The sequence below is a fragment of the Acanthopagrus latus genome, chromosome 16, assembly GCF_904848185.1.
Source record: "Acanthopagrus latus isolate v.2019 chromosome 16, fAcaLat1.1, whole genome shotgun sequence".
Taxonomy (NCBI): domain Eukaryota; kingdom Metazoa; phylum Chordata; class Actinopteri; order Spariformes; family Sparidae; genus Acanthopagrus; species Acanthopagrus latus.
The window spans coordinates 13,099,375-13,121,762 of NC_051054.1; the positions used below are offsets into that span (position 1 = coordinate 13,099,375).

Genomic DNA, 22,388 nt, shown 5'->3' on the forward strand with positions numbered 1-22,388 from the left:
GTAGAAAACACACGTTTATTGTACTCTCAGAAACTTGGGAATAAAAAGTTCAAGTCTTTAATGCTGACAGGTTCACGTAGAAGCCAATTTTTGCCAGTTAAAGAAAAAGAACATGAAAACCTAGCCTTGATTAAAAAGAAAAATATATATTTAAATATTCCTGTTAAGTCGATGATACATTTGAGTGAATTTTGACTTTTTATCTCAGAGTTTAGACTCTCATAATCATGACTTAACTCAATTATGACTTTGTCTCATATCATATCAATATTATAACTTACCATGGCAGTATTTTTTTCATCAAGCTTAGTTTTCATTTTATTGTTTCTTTAACCAGCCAAGGAAATTGGCTTCTATAGGTTGATAACAGTTCAAATAGTTTGAATTAGACAAATGACATTGAAATTCATTGTAGCTGACAGCCATCAGCCAAGTGGAAAAAGACTTTTGAGAACTTTAGATATAGACAATACTTTGACTGATAAATATGGCCATTAACACCCTTAGGTTTTTGTTTTTTTAAAGGTGACACTGCAGGCTTTTCCCTGTTATTAGTGGAGCTATATACACTTAGCCCCCTCTGTTGATAAAGTGTATGACACTACAAACACAATGATCAATGTTCATCAGAGAAATGAGGTTGTGTGGTTGGTGTCACTCTGTGTACTCTGGAGTCATATGCAGTTGCAGCATCTCGTCTCCTCTTTGTACCACCATAGTGATTTTGTCACTGTTGCGGACTGCCTGGTAGATCTCCTCGGAGGTGTGCACCTTCACTCCGTTTATCTCCACCACAATGTCTCCTGGTAGCATGCCAGCTCTGAAACGGGTATAAAAGCATTGTGTGTTAGTGTTCCTTGAGGAAATTATTAACAATGTCCACAATGTTTTGGTTTCAACACCGGGAATCAAACAAAAATGATGACCAGATTGCTGACACTAAAAGATTTGTTACACAAGGGTGATTCTGTTGGTCAAACACCAGATTATGTTAAAATTCAAGCATATTTTGAACCATGAAAAGATAATGGTAAGCATTTTGCAGACTTAGGTCAGTTAAACAAAATCTAAAATATTACTTGGCAGAAAATTTTCATTTTAATTAGTGCACTACATGGCTAACTTGGAATCAGATGATTCAAGATGATGCCTGTTAGGTTCCATTTCAAGGTTTAATTAATATGGGAATGCTCTTTTCTGTACCCAGCTAAACAAAAGCATATCCATCCACTCTTATGTGTCTTCTAACCAAACATATCCTGCATTGTCTAGAAATCCTGTCTCCCCAGTACAATTGTAAGATTTAAAGATTCACTGGCTTAAGGGAAAAACACTCTCTGACATTCATCATCAAAGTTCAGGAGCAAGGAGGATTCTTTACCATTCGTCACTATCCACTGTTGACTGGTCGGCTTACCTGCTGGCCGGGGAACCCAAGATCACTCTGTGAATCAGGATGCCGTGTGTCACATCTGGGAAGGACGGGTCTCTCAACTTGAGTTCAGTAATGATGCTGAAGCAAACAAGAACACAGCTGGTTTTAGCTGCAGCAGTGTGAGCTCTGCTGTAATTACACTCGTCTATATTTTACAGGAGTAATTTGAGTGTTTTACCTGTGTGTCAGTGTCAGCATCATCACACCAATGTACCGCCGCTTTGTCTCTGACTCACCAAACCAAGAACCTTGAGGAAGATTAACAAAAACAAGGAAGTAAGGATAAAAAAAAAAATTTAATAGGAGAGAACAGCTGGATACAGAAAAAACAGGTATAATGCACATCTAATCCCTTCTTACTCTTCTTTTTTGCTGCTTGATCAAGAAAAACTCTCAGGCGGTCTGATGGAATAGCAAAGGAGATTCCTGCAGTGACCTTCATGGTGTTTATACCGATGACTTCACCATCCTGATTAGAGAAGATAAGACATTCATATAAGACGTTGTGCACCGTTGTGTTCTCATGTTTGGCTGCCAAAGTCCAGTAACGTCTCAATAAATAAATGTTATTGATAGTGATGGGTTTGTCAGTTGCTAGGAGGCAACCTTTAAACACACAAAACTACACTTCAAATGTTAAACTTAACACATCTAGAGCTGAAATTATTAAATGATTTGCATTCGACTATCAGATTAATTGTCATTTACCTATCTTGTGACAACAGACAAAAAGCTGCCTGATGCAACTAGAGCAGGTCTGCTGCCCTTTGTGCTGACATTTAAACAGGACCGGTGACTCACCAAGTTGATCAGGGGACCTCCAGAATTTCCAAACTGCAAAACAAATCGGTCACATCCTACGTCAGCATGCATCATATGAGACATTTCTGAGTCAGAGTAAATCTTCTCCACTGGCTTATTTTTTCCTGAACTATGTGATGCTACTGTTCCTCACATTTAGGGATATATTCAGGACTTCAAACAGGTCACTTGTGAACTAAAAAAAGTGGAAAAACACATTTTCCCTAACTGGTTCTCACAGTTTTCTTCCCTTACGTACATAAACAGATCAGGTGGCCATATACACCTGCAGAATGGATTACTGCAGAATACTCACATCAATGGCTGCATCGGTCTGGATGTAGTCCATGTTTGAGTTGGATAGACCCAGCTCCTTACTGCCTCTCTGCACTGAGCTGATGATTCCTGATGTGATTGTATTCTTCAAAGCAAAGGGGCTTCCCATGGCGACCACAAACTCTCCTTGTCTAACATCAGATGACTGACCGAGGGTAAGTGTGGGTAAAGGGTTCTACATGTCAGGGCAGAGACAAATCAGGTCAACATTTCATCCTCAGTGCTCAGGTCTTATGTTTATCTCTAAAGAAACAGAGCTTACTATTTTATCTACGGCCTGTTTTCTGCCTGCAATGACCCCATCATGTAAGTGTCCTGCTTTACTATAAATCGGCCTTTATTGCTTCTATCACTGTGTTGCTTTTAGATGGGTAAAAAGAAGACTATTCATGAGTTGTGGTCTTTCAGCAAATACATGAATCACAACCTTGTTATGCTGTAGTGGAAACAATACTGGCGAAACGTACAACACAGTCATTCTACACAGGAGTCTATTTAAAAGAGGTTGTCTGATGTTAGTGAAGGACGCTGACTTTGAGAGTTTTTCATGCACTATAGACTGTTTAAGGGCACCTGTACTCATGCACTATATGCACATATAGTAAAACTTGCATCCAGGAAGATAAAAAAATAAACAGATTCTGTTTAAGCCCTGCTTCTCACCCTCGCCGTGATTTTGATGGTGGCGATGTCTGCAACTGGATCAACATCTTGCACAGTGGCATTGTACACGTCTCCGTTGGTGAGCTTCACACGGACGCCCCTCTTGTTGGCCACAACGTGCGCATTGGTCACGATGAGGCCGTCACTGCTGATAATGAAACCAGAGCCATTTGACACCGGGACTTCCCTTCCTGAAAATGGGTGCCTGTGAAACAGCAAGTGCAAATCATATTCAACCTGGAAGCAAAAATGTATTTGAGTCCATCCACACAGAAACTTAGAATTTGATAAGTGTAACTGAGGCTTTTGAGCCCTTGAAGGTTATGAAAAACCACTGTCTAAGCCTTGCTGCAACACAATGCAAAACTGTTATTTCTTCACTAATTTCAGTGATTTACAAATCAGATTCCTACATATTGCCCCTTCACTACATTAAAGAAGCTGCCAAGAAAGATGTTACACTAAATTCTGTGACCTGAGGGCATTTCATTTGTGTTGCCTCCTCAAATGTTTTACCATACTTTAACACATTCTTCAATTTGATAAATATGTCTACATAATATTTGGAGACATACCAACACACTCATAGCACTGTGGCTGTGATTACAAACAAAATGAAATCTGTAATGTGAAGCATGATAAACAAACACTTGAGGCAGCTACATAGCTGAAATTCCTACTCGGGTCTCATAAGTGGGTATAACACATGCTACAAATTCATTGCCATTCCACTTATTCCATATAGCATCTCTTTCAGTCAACTCACCTGCCAATGATTTCGATGTACACGACAGCTGGAGTCGACTTTTCGACCACATCTGCAATAAAGTTGTATTTATACCGGGGGCTGTCAGGTTTAAAAGGAGAGGCACACTGAGCTGATGGCAGGATGAGGTCAAGACACTTTCCGGATATCGAGATACTTCTGTCCTTGGCGTTATCGTCTTTTTCACCGTCCAGAAGCGCCGCACCACACAGTCCCAAACCCACCGAGACAGACCTGAGCAGAGGATAGCTGCTGTTCTCTCGACCACCTCGTCCGTCCCACCACACTGGCGGTCCTCTGTCCAGGCTTGTGTGTCCCTCTGCTCCTCTGTGGTTACATATTACTACAGAGGACACCGGGCTGACTGTCCTGTCTGCCACACAGGTGAGTCCCCGGCTCGGACAGCGAGCATGTCTCACCAGCGCTGAGAGTAAACACCTACTGAGAGGAGTTGCTGCCATGTTGCATCACTTCTGTCACACCGGTTCAGGAGTTTTTGGACAGCTTAACAACACTTTATATCCAAATGTATTTACAGGGACAACGCTCCTTTTTGTGTCAATTACAACATCCGCACTGTATACATAAACAAAAACACAACAGAACAAACACTTCTTCTGAGTTTAACTGTTATCTTCACGAAACAGAGACAGCCATAGCCAAGAAAGACACAACCTTATACCGGAAGTTTAAGTCCACAGCGAGACTGCGCAGTAACTTACGTCTCTTCTTCTTCTATGGTTTGTGCATTGTAGGCCCTACTGCCCCCCACAGGATAAAAACTACAAAACATTCAAAAGTAAAAATATTCAATGATGAAGTAAACATGCAGTTAATTTATATTTATATATTATATTGTTGGGTTTCTTAAACCGTATTTTAGTTATCTTATTTATCAAAGTGTTGTGGAAATATACAGTATATTTGGCCACTGTACTCACACTACATAGGTTACAGGTACACAGCATATACAGCATGTGCAGGAAAAGAGGGACCCTGATATTAAGATATGCAGTTAGTTAAAAGTTTCATTAAGTAGTTCTACTGACAAACGCCTTTTCTTTACTAGCCCATTATCTGCTGTGGCAAAATGTTAAAAACCTGTTTTACGAGTGACCATGAATGTATCACGTCACCATGGTAACATAACGCCGTGACATCAGAAAAGTAAACTAAGTGTGGCTAAAAGCTAACACAAAGCTATCTAGCTTATCAAATAACCAAGGCAGACTATAAAGGACACGGTACGATGGACAAACTTGACGGCTTGGAGAGTTTTTTGAAGAATGTTGACAAAATAAGTAAGTAATAAGTGTAAAACTTATTAACACTAACACAAAGTAATAGCTTGGTAGCTAAAGGCTAACCAGTGTTTGTGCTGAGGGAAGCATAACTAGCTTAAGTCATTAGTTAGCAAACTAAACAGACAGATTAAGTATTGTTTGGTTATCCTACCACACAAGTAAAACACATAATAACATTGACAATGACATTATTTCATAAAAACGGCTCCGATAAGTTTCAGCAGATAACTGCTAGCTATAACAAGACGGTATATAAACTATATTGTATAATGCATATTACAACATAGCTTATGTGATTATTATTGATATTGAACATATGCATGAAGGCTGTAAACGGTAACATTTATCATTAATCTTTTTCAGGTGAACTGGTGAAGGATATGAAGTCCTCCGATGCCGAAGTCCAGCAAAAAGCAATGGAAGAAGCTGACCGCTACATTGCTGTTTTGGATGAACACTGCACGACAAAAGTCAACAAGACTACAATCAACACAAGCCCACCGCAACAGCCTTCCGTAGTAAAGACATGCACACAAAGTCACCCAAGATGGAAAACAACTCCTTCTGTTGTTCTCCATCTGTCTCAGTCATTCTCTCTCTGTCTGTATGTCTTTCAGTCTGTCTGCTATATAAAACGAGTCTATTTAACTTTTAGATATGCGCAATGCAGACTTTCCTGTAGTGTTTTCTCTCCTTTTCTTATGCGATAAGGCACATGACATATGGATATACTGTATCTGTAAATGTTCTTTTTCTCTTTTCCAGAGTCTGCAGAATGAAAGTCCAGGTGAGTGGGTTATTTGGTTGTCCTTTGCAATGAACTGTAACAGACTTACTGTATATGTTCCCATATGAAAAAAAGAAGTTTCTCCAAGTCACACAGAAACAAACAGAATATAGCAGCAAACATACTCCTGTATCCTGTTTTGAAAGATAATCTAAGAAAACACTGTAGAATTGAAAAAAAAAGCAATCTGTAAACATGTAAAAATTTAGCTTTTTGTGGTGAAAATGTGTTACTTAATGATACTTAACAGTGTTATGCATGTTTTCCAAGAAAGTAGCCTGACGGAACAGATACAGCTGAAAAAGAAGCACTTCACTTTGTGTTACATCAGCTGCATCTCGACTATGATGGAACCAAAGTCTTACCTAATGTCAATAAAAGAACATTTTCTATTAACAATCTCACAGACTAAGAACCCTGTGGGATTTCTATTGTTACCAAAAATGCCTTTTTGAAGCCTAGTTTAAGAACTGTATTTAAACACAAATAGTGTTAGGTGAAATGACAGACCTTAATTTTGATTATGTTAAATGTGGGAACTCTGACAAGGGAGAGCTTAAGTGTACATTTTTGTATAGTGCATTTGTGGCACACAGGCTCAAGAGTCTTTTCTTTTTTTCACCAGAGAATTTCATGAAGATTATGGAAAAAGATGCTGAGGACAGGAGAGCGAGGAGGATTGCAAAAGAGAAAAAGGCAACTGGTGTGTGAATCTCTGTTTCTCAAAGATGTCATTGGAAGTTCACAGTTTTCTGTAAAGGCGAACAGTGCATCCATTTATATGTTGTATGTTGTGTTACTGCAGCACTCAAAGACAAGGGCAATGAAGCTTATGCTCAAGGGGACTATGAAACTGCTGTGAAGTACTACAGTGATGGCCTGGCTGAACTACGGGACATGCAGCCTTTGTACACCAATCGAGCACAAGTGAATATTTTCAGCCTTCATTGTGATAGCTGTCCCTGTAGTAAATTCATTATCAAACAGTGCCATGCCAGTTATCACATTATTTATGACTATTTTTTGTGAAGCCATTTTTGTCTGTTTATCTGTTCAATGTTTTAATCTACTCAGGCTTACATCAAGCTTGGAAAGTACAAGGAGGCCATCAGTGACTGTGAATGGGCCCTGAAGGTGAGGCTCAGCTGGGAGCTGGGGTCAGTCAGTTGCTGCTCTAAAGGGAACACTGTGTTTGAAAAAGTTGACAAAGATGAATGATGTTATGAGTTCCCTCTGATTAGGTAGTTAGTTTATTTAGGTTACCCAAACCAAAAGCATGTTAACTATGAAAAAGCCTGGCTTTAGTTTTACAATGACAAATATGCTCTATAAAACCATTTTTTTCTTCCTAGTGTGTCTAAAGTACAGATTAGGCATTTCTTTCTTATGGTGCTACATGCTGCTTACGTCACCATTATGTATATTTGTGTTACACACTCCCTTGATAATTTTCTCTCTTATCAGTGTAATGAGAGGTGCATAAAGGCTTACCTACACATGGGAAAAGCATATCTGGCATTGAAGAAATATAATGAGGTGAGTATAATTACCTCTCATTGTGTGTAATCAAGCCTGTTTGTTTTTTTCTTTGAGGTTGTGTGCCTGGAATAGAGAATAATATATGCATGATGCATATAAGCAGTCCCAGTCTCTCAATAGTCTTCTGTAAAATCTGATTTATAGCTATTTCGGGCAATTTATTGGTCAATGGGTTCTTATAAAACATAAATAGCTGTTAAATGTTTTTATTTAGTACATTAATTGCAAGGTGCATTATGATTGTCTTTACACCACTCTCTTGATAATAGAAAAAAATAGAATCATATTGATTTCCACGTCTCTTTAAGAGACCAGAGAAGCACATCATACAACCAGTGATGAAGTTAATCCTTCTCTTTTCAGTCCAAAAACTGCTTCCAAAAGATATTGGAGATCGAACCTGCGAGGGAGAAGATGATGAAAGGTAGTGACGTTTTTGTGAGGTCACGTTATGAAAACCTTTCGGTATTCAAGTCCTTTTGTAATAATTGCCCATGCAGGTTATTTTTCCCATTTATCTTTTAAATCACTATTTTTTGTAAAACCAACCGTCAGGCTCTTCATTTGTGACAATACATTTAAAAGAAAAGCAGCAAATCCTTAGACACTGTAAAAATATGACGAAGTGACTTTACTTTTTCAGGACACAGATTACCCTAAAATTGCCAACCAAAGTAGACAAGTCATTTTAAGTTGTTCAATTTTTTTTACAAGACATTTAATAAGACTGGAAACAGCAGATATTTTGTTCAGTTCTCAAACTTAATGGGCTAAATGTTTGGTTACAGTTTGTGGCAGTTGTGCAGATTTACAGTTTCATTATAACATTCATATGTTGGTGTAGTATTATATTTTTAATACAAGCCCAGTGCATGTTTAATTGCTAGCAGCTTGATCATCTGGGGATACTTTCAGTTCACAGTTTTCTGTAACAGGGCAACTAATGTTACCTCTATGGAAATCTTTCTGTCCGATCACAGTCTGCTTTGTCTTCTTACCTCTTTTTATCTCTTTATTTTTCTTCACGCAGAATACCTGACACAGGTAGATTTGGAAGCGGAGAAGGAGAGTCAAGAGATGAAAGCAATGCAAGAGCTTGACAAGCGAGACGGGAATGCCAAAATAGTGCCTGAACTGCTGGAGAAGCTGTCGAGGCCGGGCCAGGCGTCCCTCTACTACTGTGGGGGATTTGAGATTCTGTCAAAATCAGTAACTGACTGTGAGTGATTGTTCTTCTTGGGAGAAGCTTGCCACAATTATCTTTCTCCTTCAGTCTCTTTGTGCCCACTCATGCCTCAATAGTCTGCTTCACTGCTCCACCTCTTTACCATTTCTATGGTTTAAATGGCCAAGAGCTGAGAGCAGATATAGAGGGAGTTGTTTTATGGTGACAGCAAACACTTGTTTAACACTAATGATAGCAGGTGTCCATTCCATAACCTCAGTGGTATACCTGCACTCAGTCGTGTCACATTTAAAGTAGGTAGCAAATGCATGGTGTTACCTGTCTGCGGGCAGTGCACATTTATAACAGCCCCGTCTGAGCTCCGCTTGATGGACAGGGGTCCTTTAACATGCAAGAGATCAACGCTGTTGTATGTATTTCAGGGCAAGAGAAAAGCTCAGACCCAGCATGTCCTGCAGCATTTTTGATAAAGAAAAATTAACTCATAAAACTTAACGGTCAAAAGAGCATTGTTCCACACAGGTAACACTCAAACGAAGAGACAGCAACATCATGCATCTGGTTGCTGCTTTCATACAACAGGCTTTCTTTAACTTCAGGTTCTTCTACCACATAGCCATGGCTTGATGGTGTAAAGCTTGTTGCTCAGCATACCATTAGCTATTTTTAAAAAATAAGCAATTGTAGTACACCATATCCCGTTGCACTGGCTGCCCACTGCAGGATAGCAGGCACGTATTATAAGATATCCTTTTCACAGGGTATTTTGAATGTCATCATTCAGATAAATAAAAGTATATTGTCAAATGATATAATCCCTGTCTCACAGTGTCATTAAACTGAAAAGAAATAACTCTCATCTGAAAGCTGAAAAACATTCCTCACTGTACCTTATACTCTCAACATATTTTATTTATTCTTCCCTCTAGTGCCCTTGACAGCAAACCTGTGAACAGTAAGAGTTAAACAGAAACAGAAGACACCTTTGTGTTTCTCTAAAACCTTGGTGATGATATATAGCTTTCTGTCTTCTTACACAATCTGCTCTGTTCTTCTAACAGGCACTGGCCAGACGCTCTTTAGACTCAACAATGGCTTCAACATCATCAGCAGCAATGACGTGGTGAAGAGGTAAGGTCAGAGACCAGAGGGAGAGGTCAGATAGACCCAGAGACTCAGAGACACAGAAAATTATGTCTCAGTGTCTTCATTAATCAGTTACATGATAGCAGAGTGCTTTTAGTACCCTAAAAAGCAAGACCTTGCCGCTGTAGCTTGATTGCTTACTATTCATATGAAATGGAAGGGCATCTTGCTTTTGAGAGTTGAATTGCTCTCTGCGTCCAGTATTACTAACAAGATTTTACTATTACTAAATTAATATTGGACTTTTTTGCTTACTCTACATTCTGTTTTTGTTGTTTGAAGTCTGTTTTCATGCTTGGTTGTTTTGATATAAATTTTATTGTCATACCTAAACACTTTAATGATTTGACAGTAATATTTCAATCTGATTTGTATTATGTAAATAGAAGAGAACTCGGCTAAGGTCACTGGGTTTATTTTCTTCACAGTTGCCTCTTGCAAAAAACAAATGATGGAGACAGTCAGGAGCTGTGTGCCTCTGTTCTGAGATTATGGAGGGCTATTTGTTGTGGAAATGGTACGTAGATAATTGAATTACAGCTCATTTGTCATTTCATCTTTTTACATGTCCATTGCTGACCTAGATAAAATATTGAATTGAATAGTATTTACTATTGTGACACTGTGCCATTACTAGACAGCTTTTCAAAGACTTCTCTTTGAATCACTCAAGCTACATTGGCTTCAGCACAACTGTAATGTTTGAATGTTTTTATCATATGACAAAGCAAGCATAGTGTCAGTATCAATTTAATGAACTTCATGTAATTGTTTTACACACTTGTTTATATACAGTGTGACACAGTCCAATGAAGTCATTCTTTACATATACCCTGTTTGTCTTGTGCTCTCAGATGAAAACCTGAAGATGCTGATGTCATGCCCAGTCAGCAGACAGTCCGTTGTTGACTTGCTAACATCAAAGCATGGTGCAGTACAGAAAGAATGCATAGCATTACTATTATTGTACTCACAGATGCCACATGGAAGATGTTTGGCCATTGGCAACTTGAATGTACACAAGTAAGACATTTCATTTTTTTTTATTCTTATCGTATGCAACCTGTGAGCAGTGAGCAATGTTGCTGGTATAAAAATGTACTAGTATATAACAAATGACATAAATTATTTATCACACATTTTCCATGTGCATCCTCCCACCTTCCATCAGCCTTTACTGATCATAAATCAGTAGAGTCCCAAACACTGGCTTGGTACTGGTGCTGGTTCTTGGGATGTTCAGTACCAGGCTGGGAATGTCATTTAGCAAAATGTTTTATTATGTTTTTCTTTGTATTCCTCTCTCTATTTTTCTTCTATTCTACTCCATCTTGCTGTTCATTGCTCCACCAATCTGGTTTCTAAAGGTTAGCAAGGAACCTCATGGTGTGCATCTCAAAGCAGCAACAGGAGAACACATCGGTTAACATTCTGGAGAACTTTGCAGCAGAAAACAGGTATTACTGTCACACATCCCCCAAAAAACAATAACAGTTATTCTTTTTCACACCCTAGAAATATTATTTTTTTAGGATGAGAAAAGACAAATACTCTTCAGAACATGAACCAAAAGACATAAGACCATAGCAATGTTTGATATCTACTTACAGATTTTGCATTCAGTTAAGAAAAGGATTGACAGACTCAGTCATCGTGCCATTTACATCAGTACTGGTAAGATATGAAGATACAAAGTTACAAATGTTTATGCACTGAATATGTACAGCTGTGCTTATGTGCGTGTGTCTCAGTGAATATGGACATCTGTCTGCATTTTACAGGAAAATATGGACAAGTCCAGCCATCATGTCCTTCCGTCTCTGATATCGGCTGTTGGCCGTCTGGCTCAAGATGAAGTCATCCGTCACAATTTTGCTCATGATCCAGAATGTTGGAAGGCCTTTCTGATTGCCATTGTTAGTATCATTACAGACTAGTCTCTTTGCATAGGAAAGTGCAAATGGTGTATTCAGTTAGATGAAATAAGATGTCACAATACAAATATACAACAATATTAGACCTAAGTATAGTCTGTGTGACACAGTTAGACATAATAGAGACGTGAGTATGACCACCATTGGAAAAAATATATCTATACTTATTTATTTCTGAAATAAGGTCCCATGGGACAGGATTTCACCTCTTTTATAATAGTTTGTCTGGATGTTACGGAAATGCCTAGCTGGTTTTTAAACTGTGTTTAGCATTGTTAAATGTGTCGGCTGTCATTGCAGAGGCTGTGCAGTGCATGTGAATACAGAGAGGTCCTCTACCCTCTGCTTGGTTTGATCATCAACCTTTTAACAATCAACTCTCCAGTCATTCAGGTAAGATAGGATTTATTCTCATCGCTAGTCTTAGTAGTCTACACACTGCACTAGTTGATGATATGATGATCTTAAAGTTGAGCAGAGCTATCACTCAATATGGAACCTGGGTAGAAAAATGTTATGACTGAACATTCACTCCAAACCCCTGAAATCCAATAGATTACAGTGCAGCTGATATATTAAAAGCCACTGGACAAGGGAAGCAGTGGGAGCATCTGTGTGATTTGTGATGTGTGACCTAATCAGTCACCTAATCAGAGGTGAACTGTGTGTTAAAATTGATTTAGCCACTTGTCCATCTCCCTTTTGCAGGAGAATGCTGTTTCCCTCTGTAACTGCTGTCTGGGCCTGCTGAAGGATACCGATGGAGGCATCATAACTGTGAGAGAACCACTACACCATACTACTCAGGAGAGCTGCAAAAATATAGTTTATTCTTCATAAAGGAACTTGACACCAACATATCATTTTATACAAAAAAAACACTGTATACACAATACAGTTTAGCTTACTGGAGAGCTGGAATAAGGAGCATGCATATACAAGCCAAGAGTGTCGGAAACTACCTGGTCTCTACATGTCATTTACTTCCAGTGTGCTCACTTTTTTTCAAACATTAGAGAAATGTCACTTGTAAAACATTATTTGAGTTTTAAAGCTATATTTTTCAATTGCTGGCCACTAAACATGCTTAAAGACACAAACTGATTGGAGCAGTGTAACTCCAGTATTTGGTGGCCTTTTAGCTTGGATTTTGTAGGTCTAATTTCTTGGCCTTAAGCTAACTCTGTCTGTTTTCCATTTGGTACTGGGGTGGCAGCGTGCAGTGGCTTAAATAGAGCTTATATTGTGAAAACAGCTGCCAACTGCTGTGATGAATGTGGTTGATGAGAGTATTGATACTCAGCTGAAAATTGCATTGGTAAAAAATGTAATAACTTATTTGTGCCCTTCGCTGCTTAGCTCGGTTGGTAGCGCGCACGATCCATGTACCAAGGCTCTGCAGTGGACCCGTGTACGACTCCCGGCCCGGGTCCCTTTGCTGCGTGTCACTCCCCCTCTCACACCCTGTTTCCTGTCACACTCTTCAGCTGTACTGTCAATAAAGCCAGAAAAGGCCAAAAAAATATTTAAAAAAAAAAACTTATTTGTGCCCTTGACCTACAATTTATTCTCTCAAATGACTAATTTGTACACTAAAAAAATACTTATTCTGTCTCTGTACTTTATTATTACTGCAAACAAACCATATTGATTGCACATCTTTCTCTTTTCCAATTCTCCACCACCACATTCACGTTGTCTATTGTTTTAGTAGTAGTGGCAGTTTTGTCTTGACCCTCTGCTATCTAGCCCATTTCTCTGCTCTTGTTTCCAATCTATCTTTCTTCTTCTACTTTCCTCCATCTACTGTTGTCTCATTTTTTTGTAATGCCAAAATGATTCTTTGTCCTCCAGAGAGCCACAGGCGTGCTGTGTAATGTCCTCCCTCAGTCCACTGAGGCTGTTCAGCAAGCTATTCAAGGGGATGTGGTCCGAACCATGCGTCGACTGCTGAAGGTACATAACTGTATATACACCCTAGTTTCTGTAAATGCACCCACACATATTTGTATCTCACTTGTATCGCACTTATATACTAGTTCCCAAATAATCTTCAACTGGATTCATTACTCTTAAAATAATTATATGAATGAAGATGACTTTCATGTCATTTCTAATGCATAATACTTGTATGACTATCTATATAATACTTTATTATTTATTAGGCCCAACAGCTTGAGTGTGCTCAAGTGATCGCTGATAAGAAATATTCACAAGCAATGTTGTAACAAAATAAACAAACAACAAACAAATACAATAATCAAATCTAACACAGATGGTCTGATTTTTTGACTACCGAGCTCAAGTATACATAAACCCTTAAACATTTACTAACATTGTGATGGTGATGGTATAAACAAAAATTGCATACTAATTCTACCACAGGTCTGTTTTTGGCATTTTTTGTGACCTCTAAGTGTTGTTACAGTTTAGAAACATATGTTCTACATAGTTAACTGCATTGTTATTTTTTGTGTCTACCTACCCAGGGAACAGGGCAGACTGCCACTAAGTATGCCATTAAGACTCTGACTGTGTGCACTGCTGCCAGTCAGCTGGCACGGGAGGAGCTTCTGAAGTCCGATAAAAGTGAGAAATGATTGACATGTTCTCATTATTACATTTACAGGCTCTTTCGATAGGCCATGAATTACATTTGAGGGTTTGACCTAATATGCTAACAGAACATGTGTCTGTATGTGGATACATGCGTGCCAGCAGTGTGCAGTATATCTGTAGAGCAGTATATCTGTAGAATTTCACATCATGTGTTTTAATATATTTCAAAGTGATATTGCTATTTGCTATCCCTTTATTGTTCCACACAGAACTGTCCATTTTACGTCATTTGTTGGGTTCCAGCTGTGATGAGATGGTGTCTGGAAATGCAGCCCTGTGCTTGGCTCATTGCCTTGAGTTAGAGGGAACTGCCAGCAACCTGCTGGGCACTGATATTGTGCTGGTGCTTCTGCGCCACGCTGCAGGAGATGCTAAGAGGACAACTGTGCAGCAAAATGCAGCGATTGCTCTTGGGAAGCTATGCCGCTCTGAGCCGAGGTACCCTCGCACCTCTTGCCTGAAGGAGCATTGACAGACAAGATAAATGTCACTCTGTTAATGAGCTAATGCGACAGTAAGGCTCTGGTTAAAGAATTTGTACACACATAAGACTAATTTATGACTTATGCTTCAGTTTGACCTAAAAATATTTATTTATTACCATATTTTATGTACATCTCTAAGTCAGATGTGCACAAAGTCAGCATGTAGTCTATGGAGCTCTGCTGTTGAGGATGTCTTGAAATTTTTAGTTCACAAATGCACACAAGTATTGTTTCAGTTGAATGCCAGCCCATTCAACTTTTTTTTTCATTTTCATTTCCAGACATATGAACAAACTTCGAGAACTAAATGGCCTTGAGATCCTGCACTCAACAATGCAACATGTGTCATAATATCCTTGCTTCTCATCAGTGTTGTTGTGTCCCCTGAGCTCTGTTCCAGTCAGTGATCGTCATTATAAACCCTCAATTATTCATAATTTTTTATATGATTTTTTTTTTTTTTTTAAGTCAAGGCTTTTGTGAGAATCATCTCAGACTGGTTCATTTGAATAAAGTTCTGCTTTTAATGACCATATCGCAGCTTTCTGTTGAAGTTAAATGGATTGGGAAAATAAGAACAATATACAAAGGTAATACAATGGCAGTAAAGACAGATCAAGTGTAAGTGAAACAAATATATATTTTTTTAAATTATATAAATATTAAAAAATAATTGCTGAAAAAAATAGAAGTAGACTTTCATGTATACATACATATATATCAGGGGAAATCATTCATATTTTTGTATTATTATGATATTATTATTATTATTAAGTGTATTACACGTATTGTTTATTAATCTGATTTGATTAGCTAATACGCGATGAGAAATGAAAACGTATGGACAGATTTATCACATTTCTGTTTATGAAAAATAAAACAAGACAAGTACTAAACCAAAACAAAAGAAACCGGAAACTGTTACAATTATGTGCGGAAGTGACGTCTTTGTGTTGGCTGTACGTCACAGGGGTCTAGCCAACGGCGGCAGCGATGAGAAATTTGAAATTTGCCATCTAGCGAGCTAGCCGCTAGCATTCGTGTCGGATGTAAAACAATAACTTTTAATTTTTCGCCAAACTATGGCGTCCTATCGCCATTTATCACAACACACGAAGCCGCGGTTTGAATCTCCTGCCAAGGTGTTTGCGAAGCTAAAATCCAGAGTGCAGCGAGAGGCGAGGTGCGCGACCGAGGAGGGTTTTACAGGCAAGGATCTTCTGTGTAATGCTAGATACAAACATGGAGGGGAGTTCAAGTCGCCCAGGAAGAGAGCAGAGAGCACTTGGATCTTTGATGAGCACAAGGAGAGTCAGAGGTTTGGATCCTATCGCAATGAAGTGCATGCTATGACCATATCACCCATATCGAGTCCTCAGAAAACCTTCAGCTGCTCAAACATTAGCCACAAGACTGCAGATGAAATCTCTCCTATGACTGAGAGAGGACATGGGTACACACCAAGACAGAGAGCCTTCCTGGAGTCAACAGCTGTGTCTCAGCCCCACTTTTTGGTCAGGCAGCAGATCCACACAGAGCCACCTCAGATCAGAGACTTGGGTGGTTTCAGTGTGACCAGCAGGACTCCAGTAAAGATGCAGCCAGTCGACAGTTCCTGTCTCTATGAGGAGGGGTGTGCTCCCCTAATGTCCCCAGTCCATAGGTTTCCCCCCATGAGTTTGAGGAAAAGAAAATGGGAGCCACTGGGTTATAACAACATCGGCAACAGTATCAGGGAGATCAGCAGTGAAGTCATAAGTCAGCCAAAAGGACAGAAACCCTCCAGAGTTTTGAGCGAGGATGACACCCATAACAACACCTGCATGGAGGATCTGGGTCATATCAGCCGGTTCTCTGTTGACCAACCAGAGATGAATCAGGTCACTTGTGAACACGTGTTCAAACCACCAAGATCCATCGCAAAGAAACGTAAGATTTTATCTCTGCTTTGTTTCCAAGTGAACCTCATTTACGGGAAGAGACTGACTGATGTCTCTTTGTTGTTTTGAACAGGCTGCCATGATTTAAGTGAGAAAGGTCCTCCGATGTCTCCAGCCAAGATGTTTGCTTACATGAAAGAGAGGGAACGCCAAAAAGAGCAGCAGGAAGTTTTTAACGTCAGCAGCAGCACGCGGGATCTCTTTGGGGGTACGTTGGTCGTAATTGGAAAAGCAAACCATATATTAGTTCTTGTTTTTGTTTATCTATGTTGCATGCTCATGTTATCACTTACATGCTTTTCTGCAGGAGGTTTCCATCAGTCCAGAGCACCACCTCCATCCTCAGATGACAATGTGGGCCAGATGGGGGACATTACATTTAGAGGCTCACCAGAGAGTGTCGCCACTGCTGATCCATCCAGAGCCGAGTCAGCTGGCTGCCAATCAGACACAGATCCCTCTGAGGATGCCCAGACCCCCGCGTTGCCATCACAACCTTGCCTGTTCGAAGACCCACTAGTACTCAATACGCCGAGGGTCTCCATCCCGAGGAATAACGAGGGCGTGTTCAAGCGCAACAAATGGCCCCAACGCACGAAATTCCCAAGTGTGAGTATAAATTTGTATTATTATTGTATATATATTTGTATTGCATTCATGTAAGGTAAAATGGGGATCAAAATCATCTATTCTTGATGATGACAGTTTTGTGGTTCCCTCATTGGGTTTGGTTTTCCTCTTTGGCAGGAGAGTGTGGTTTATCTCAGCAAGTGGTTCCTGAGGAGGAATCATAAAGGCCTGTTTGTGGATGGAATCCGCAGGTAAGTGTTTCTTCCAACATGATTTAGACACTGTGAGCAGAAAATCCTGGGTTCTTAGGATCTTTTGAGACTTATGTGTGGTTAAAAATTTACACAGGGATATTTGACTTTGTCTTTCCACTCAGGGAGGAAAACATACCATGGAACAGTAACATCATCGTGGACAGGGTTTCTAATTACGTGCTGAAGACGGTCACCGGCAGGGTTTACATCTTGGTTGGCAAGATGAACTTGGATGTTGACGTCGGTAGGTCAAATTCTCAGGGTTGATACAAAGTCTTGAAGCTTTAGAAAATCAATTATTGCATTAATTAAAATTCTGTTTTCTTTTTATCTGCAGGGTTTCCCAAGTGGTTTTTGAAGAAGTTTGTTAATGGTTTTCCTCAGAACTGGAAAGCACTTTATGGGAAGTTTCTGTCAGAGTCAAAACAGTAAGAATATTTATAGATGTCTTGTTTTTGCTGGGAATGTTAAATAATATAAGCATGAGATTAAATGGCCACTAAATATAGCTGTTAAAATTTAATTCTTACAAGAGCTGTATTACATTTTTTTTGTATTGACCCCAGCAGAGAAACCAGCAGAGACATGGCAGCCAAGACAAAGCCTGACGCCTCCTCTGCTGGCCTTTCTGTGAAGCGGCAGAGACGGAAGCCTCTGAAAACACGTAAGTACAAGATAAAAGTATTTAAAGGTGGTTATAAACAAAACAGGATTTTCCAGAGTCAGTGAGATCATCAAAGTGAATAAATTGTAACTCCACCAATTGTACACATTAGTATGTTTACAGGTCTTGAGGAGTACCACTGCATCTGTGAAAAAAGTAGTATATATCCTATTGTAGCTCAGAGGAAGCTGAATGTAATATGATAAACTGCCTCCAGTGATGTCACTTTGACAATGTTGCATTATGGGTAATGTAGGCCAGAGGTTTTGAAAAGCAGCCCTAGCATTGCACTTGTGTAACACTGTTGGACTCACATGAGTTTAAAAACAAAAAAACATCATCGATACAGCTACCAAAATGATGGACTCACAGATAGACACCACAGTCCCCTGCACTGCAAGCATGTAAAAAAAAAAATCACCTTGTGTTTTATGTCACGATTTTTATCTCCGCTGCAAACAATCATGTGATAATGCGTTCAGTAACTTGCGTATCTGTATCTGAAGGACTTTTCTGTGACCATTTTTTTTCTTCTCCAGCTGCTTCTTCTCCTCCTGCCCCCTCGTCCTCTACACAAGTGTCTCGAAGTGGTCGAGTCATCAAGCCGCCTCTGGAGTATTGGAAAGGAGGGAGAGTGATTCTGGATGCACAGATGAACGTTACCATCCATGAATGTTATGATACGTCCATCTGCATCCCTGTAAGTTCAGCCCAGATGAGTTAAACCAGACTGTTATTTAGTGTTTTATCTTTGAGGGCAAACAGCTGTTATTTCTCATCAACCTGACTATGTTTGTATCTCACAGGAGGTCACAAAAAAAGTCGCGAGGGCGTCAAAGAAACCTGCCCATGTGTTCGTGCCTTGCAATGAAGGTAAAGATTACTGAGGGGCTGTAGCATTATGAAAGTTGTTATGAGTTGCATGCAGACAAAATGTCCTATGTGTTTCCAGGCCGTAAGCAATGTCCAACAGCCAGCATCAATGAGGCACCTGTGCCTCTGAGAAAGGTCAAGGCTCCAGCCCGCAAACGTGACAGAGCGACGGTTAAACCCACTAATTCACCTGAATCTCCTGTGGAGACAATTAGCAGCCCAGAGGAGCCTGGCAGAAGGACGAGTTCCAGGCAAAGGCATCAAGCTGCGACGAGAATGTCGCATGTGGACACTGTCCCTCAAAAACAAAGCAAACCAGAAAAGACTTCAACACGAAGGTCCAAAAAACAGACACCTGACAAAACAAGCCCTGTAGCGAGAGCATTGAGGAGAAAACCTGAAGTTCGATCATCTTCAGAATCTCCTGCTGCTGCTGATGAAACATCACCAGATCAGTCATCAACTGATGACTCCCCCACCAGCAGAAAGAAGCGGGGGAAAGCAGCACACAGAAAGAGAGGTGAAAAGTCACAGCCAAGCCCGTCAAGTGAGTCAGAGGGGAGCAGGAAGGAACTGAGGAAAAGAACCAGAGTGACGAAAAATAGAAATGTTGCACAAACACAAACAAAACATGAACAGAGTGAGCACAAAAAGGCATCACAACCTGAAAGGCCTTTGGCTAAGACAACACAATCTGGAAAGAAACAGAAAGCAGACAAAGGAAACTCAAGGATTTCACATGAGCAAGATGAAGAGGAGTGGACCGAGGCAGAGCTCATGCGGCTAACAGAGTAAGTTGTTTAACCTGACAGAATGAGGCAGTAGCATAAGAGTAAGATATTTCTGTATAATAACCCCGTATGTGTGTGTTTTCTAGGGCTGTGACCTTCTATCCTAAGCACATGGCAGGTTACTGGGCAAAGGTGGCGAGGATTGTTGGGACACGTTCTGCAGAGGAGTGCCACAACCAGCACACATCCCAGGGAACCTCCCAGACTCCAGTCAAGAAACCCAAAAAGAGGAAAGAGGAAGCACCAAAACACCCAGGTAGATCAGGCCTTTTATCTTTAGTCTAAATCCTTCGTTTTTGATTCAGTTCTTAGAAATTCACATTTCTTACAATACATGATTAACTGGAGCTGAAGGTGATCCTCAGATAAACTGTTTTGCCTCACAAACCCAAAGATGTTTACTGTCACGATGAATGAATCAAAGAAAGACGTCTTATTGGCCTTCTTCAGAAAATGACTTAGACGATTTTCCGATAATAAATAATTGGATAAAGTGAGAAAGTGTGGAGCTGCAAAGATCTGACAAACTATCATCTCTGTTTGGTTACAGATAATCCTGTGATATCTGCCCGAGTGGGAACCTTGAAGAGAAAGCAGCAGGTGCGTCAGTTCCTGGAGACGATGCCCAAAGAAGATGTTGATGACGTTTTCAGCACTGCATACATGCAGACAAAACGCTTTGAGGTTTGTTTCTTTCTGCATTTGTACTTGGCAAAGACCCCTTTCCTGTGATTATGAGACTAACTACCTTGTGTCTGTGCTGATAAGTAGATGCCCTCCATATGTCCGAGTGAAGATAATGATTTCACATTGGCAGACCTGGAGCCCACGACCCCCATTTCAACAGGTTTCCCTGAAGTTAAGACTCCTCAGTGTCTGCATATCACTCCCGGCATGATGGGCTCACCCAACAGGTGAACTGTGTTTACATCTGCATTTTGGCTAAGTAGAGTTGATTACAGTGCAAAAACTAACTCACCTCTTGCTTGATTTTAAAGGAGTACTGACGACAAGTATGTCTTTCAACTCCAGAAGAGGATGAAAAAACGTCAGTTTAATGTCTGCAAACAGGCTCTGCCTGCAAAGGTACAAATGACGGGATTCTTGTTACTTCGAAGCACATTGTGAGGTTTTTTTTGTTTGTTTTTTTTTCGTAAAAAACAATTTCCACGTCTGTTTGTTTCAGAACCTCACACCCACGCCATCGGTTAAAAAGGCGATGAGAAGATGTGGTACCACAGGTAGGCTTCCTGACAAATGTGCTGATCACAACTTTCCATGTATGTTGTGGCATTTCACCTCTGATAGGCATCGTTTTGTATTGTCCCTCCCAACAATTCAAAACGATGCCCATCAGAAGTGAAATGACTGTATTTCTAAAGCTGTAATTGAAGACGTAAAGTTGTCTCTATGTTTTATTTGTATTGCGAGTTATGCTGCTCAACCCAGTCTGTTTTTTTCTTCTTTTTTCACCAGAAAACGACACCTTTGTTGTCTGGGAGATGTTCCCAGGAAACGATGGAGGGCTCTGTGAAAGCGGAGAGGAAGAGGATTTTTACTTCTCAGACAATGACTGATTCTATGGATGATAAACCTCAATATCTTGTTTTTAAAAAGAGTCTTGTTCTTAATATCAAATAATGTCAATGGAACAGAGGAGAGATGTCATGTGAACAATAAAATAGCTGTTCTGCTCCCCCGAAAGATTTTTAATGCAAGTGAATGTTTTTGAAGCCTCTAAACATAACTTGGAATTGAATGTATAAAAATCAAACACATTTTTTTTTTTTTTTGACATGTTGTCAAAGACAGACTTGCTGCCGTCTCCCAGTAAATACATTCCTGTAAATTTATTTTAGTTTAAAGTTACAAGAGTCAGTTGTAATTATTCTCTTAATAAACAAACTTTAAATCTTGGTTGTGGTTTATTTCTATATATTAGGGACACAATTATTCTAACAAACTAAAGTATACGGCGTGTTTTGGTTCTTACCTCACAGCAGACATATGTCAAGCTCATGTTTTACTCAAACTAAGGGAAACCAGGTTGAATACATATGATGCACGTACATGAAATGATTTAAAATCATTAGGGGGAGGTCACTAGACCGAAATGCGCTATAAAAATGCAAGACCATATATGAAAGTAAAACACTGACAGGGACTGTTTTTTCAAATTTTTTCATATTTACATAGTGTGGTTTCAATAATATTTATTCTACCACTCCACAGATAGGATTTTTTGTCCCTACATTCTTCTGCTAAAAAGTATCCCTGCTTTAAGTTTGTTTATAC

General features: G+C 39.7%; 3 protein-coding genes across 5 annotated transcripts; 2 read left to right on the forward strand and 1 right to left on the reverse strand.

Moving 5' to 3' along the window:
* Position 1: 1 nt before the first annotated feature.
* LOC119004606 (serine protease HTRA2, mitochondrial-like) lies at positions 2 to 4,729 on the reverse strand. The gene is made up of 8 exons (XM_037071676.1): positions 4,002 to 4,729; positions 3,236 to 3,440; positions 2,553 to 2,747; positions 2,237 to 2,269; positions 1,796 to 1,904; positions 1,614 to 1,683; positions 1,418 to 1,513; positions 2 to 820 (listed from the first exon to the last, which is right to left on the reverse strand). Exons 1-8 carry the CDS (start codon positions 4,460 to 4,462, stop codon positions 655 to 657), a joined length of 1,335 nt encoding a protein of 444 aa, XP_036927571.1. The 5' UTR covers positions 4,463 to 4,729; the 3' UTR covers positions 2 to 654.
* A 206-nt stretch (positions 4,730 to 4,935) lies between these two features.
* On the forward strand, positions 4,936 to 15,536 carry ttc12 (tetratricopeptide repeat domain 12). 2 transcript variants are annotated; one of them, XM_037071674.1, is made up of 21 exons: positions 4,936 to 5,302; positions 5,669 to 5,823; positions 6,071 to 6,092; positions 6,718 to 6,795; positions 6,898 to 7,019; positions 7,167 to 7,226; positions 7,557 to 7,628; positions 7,995 to 8,055; positions 8,662 to 8,850; positions 9,879 to 9,948; positions 10,392 to 10,480; positions 10,818 to 10,986; positions 11,331 to 11,420; positions 11,574 to 11,637; positions 11,745 to 11,879; positions 12,198 to 12,290; positions 12,606 to 12,674; positions 13,752 to 13,853; positions 14,387 to 14,486; positions 14,726 to 15,030; positions 15,283 to 15,536. In XM_037071674.1, exons 1-20 carry the CDS (start codon positions 5,251 to 5,253, stop codon positions 14,986 to 14,988), a joined length of 2,055 nt encoding a protein of 684 aa, XP_036927569.1. In that variant the 5' UTR covers positions 4,936 to 5,250; the 3' UTR covers positions 14,989 to 15,030; positions 15,283 to 15,536. The 2 variants fall into 2 exon arrangements, with proteins under 2 accessions (XP_036927569.1, XP_036927568.1); XM_037071673.1 differs by having other exon boundaries at positions 4,950 to 5,302; positions 14,726 to 14,954.
* Positions 15,537 to 15,906: 370 nt separating this feature from the next.
* mis18bp1 (MIS18 binding protein 1) lies at positions 15,907 to 22,010 on the forward strand. Of its 2 annotated transcripts, none has more exons than XM_037071671.1 (16): positions 15,907 to 16,930; positions 17,015 to 17,149; positions 17,249 to 17,550; positions 17,689 to 17,762; positions 17,888 to 18,009; positions 18,103 to 18,193; positions 18,335 to 18,429; positions 18,969 to 19,129; positions 19,236 to 19,302; positions 19,382 to 20,093; positions 20,180 to 20,349; positions 20,644 to 20,777; positions 20,865 to 21,007; positions 21,092 to 21,179; positions 21,280 to 21,334; positions 21,570 to 22,010. In XM_037071671.1, the coding sequence occupies exons 1-16, from the start codon at positions 16,084 to 16,086 to the stop codon at positions 21,668 to 21,670; spliced, it is 3,297 nt and encodes a 1,098-aa protein (XP_036927566.1). In that variant the 5' UTR covers positions 15,907 to 16,083; the 3' UTR covers positions 21,671 to 22,010. The 2 variants fall into 2 exon arrangements, with proteins under 2 accessions (XP_036927566.1, XP_036927564.1); XM_037071669.1 differs by having other exon boundaries at positions 15,908 to 16,930; positions 18,332 to 18,429.
* Positions 22,011 to 22,388: the final 378 nt, after the last annotated feature.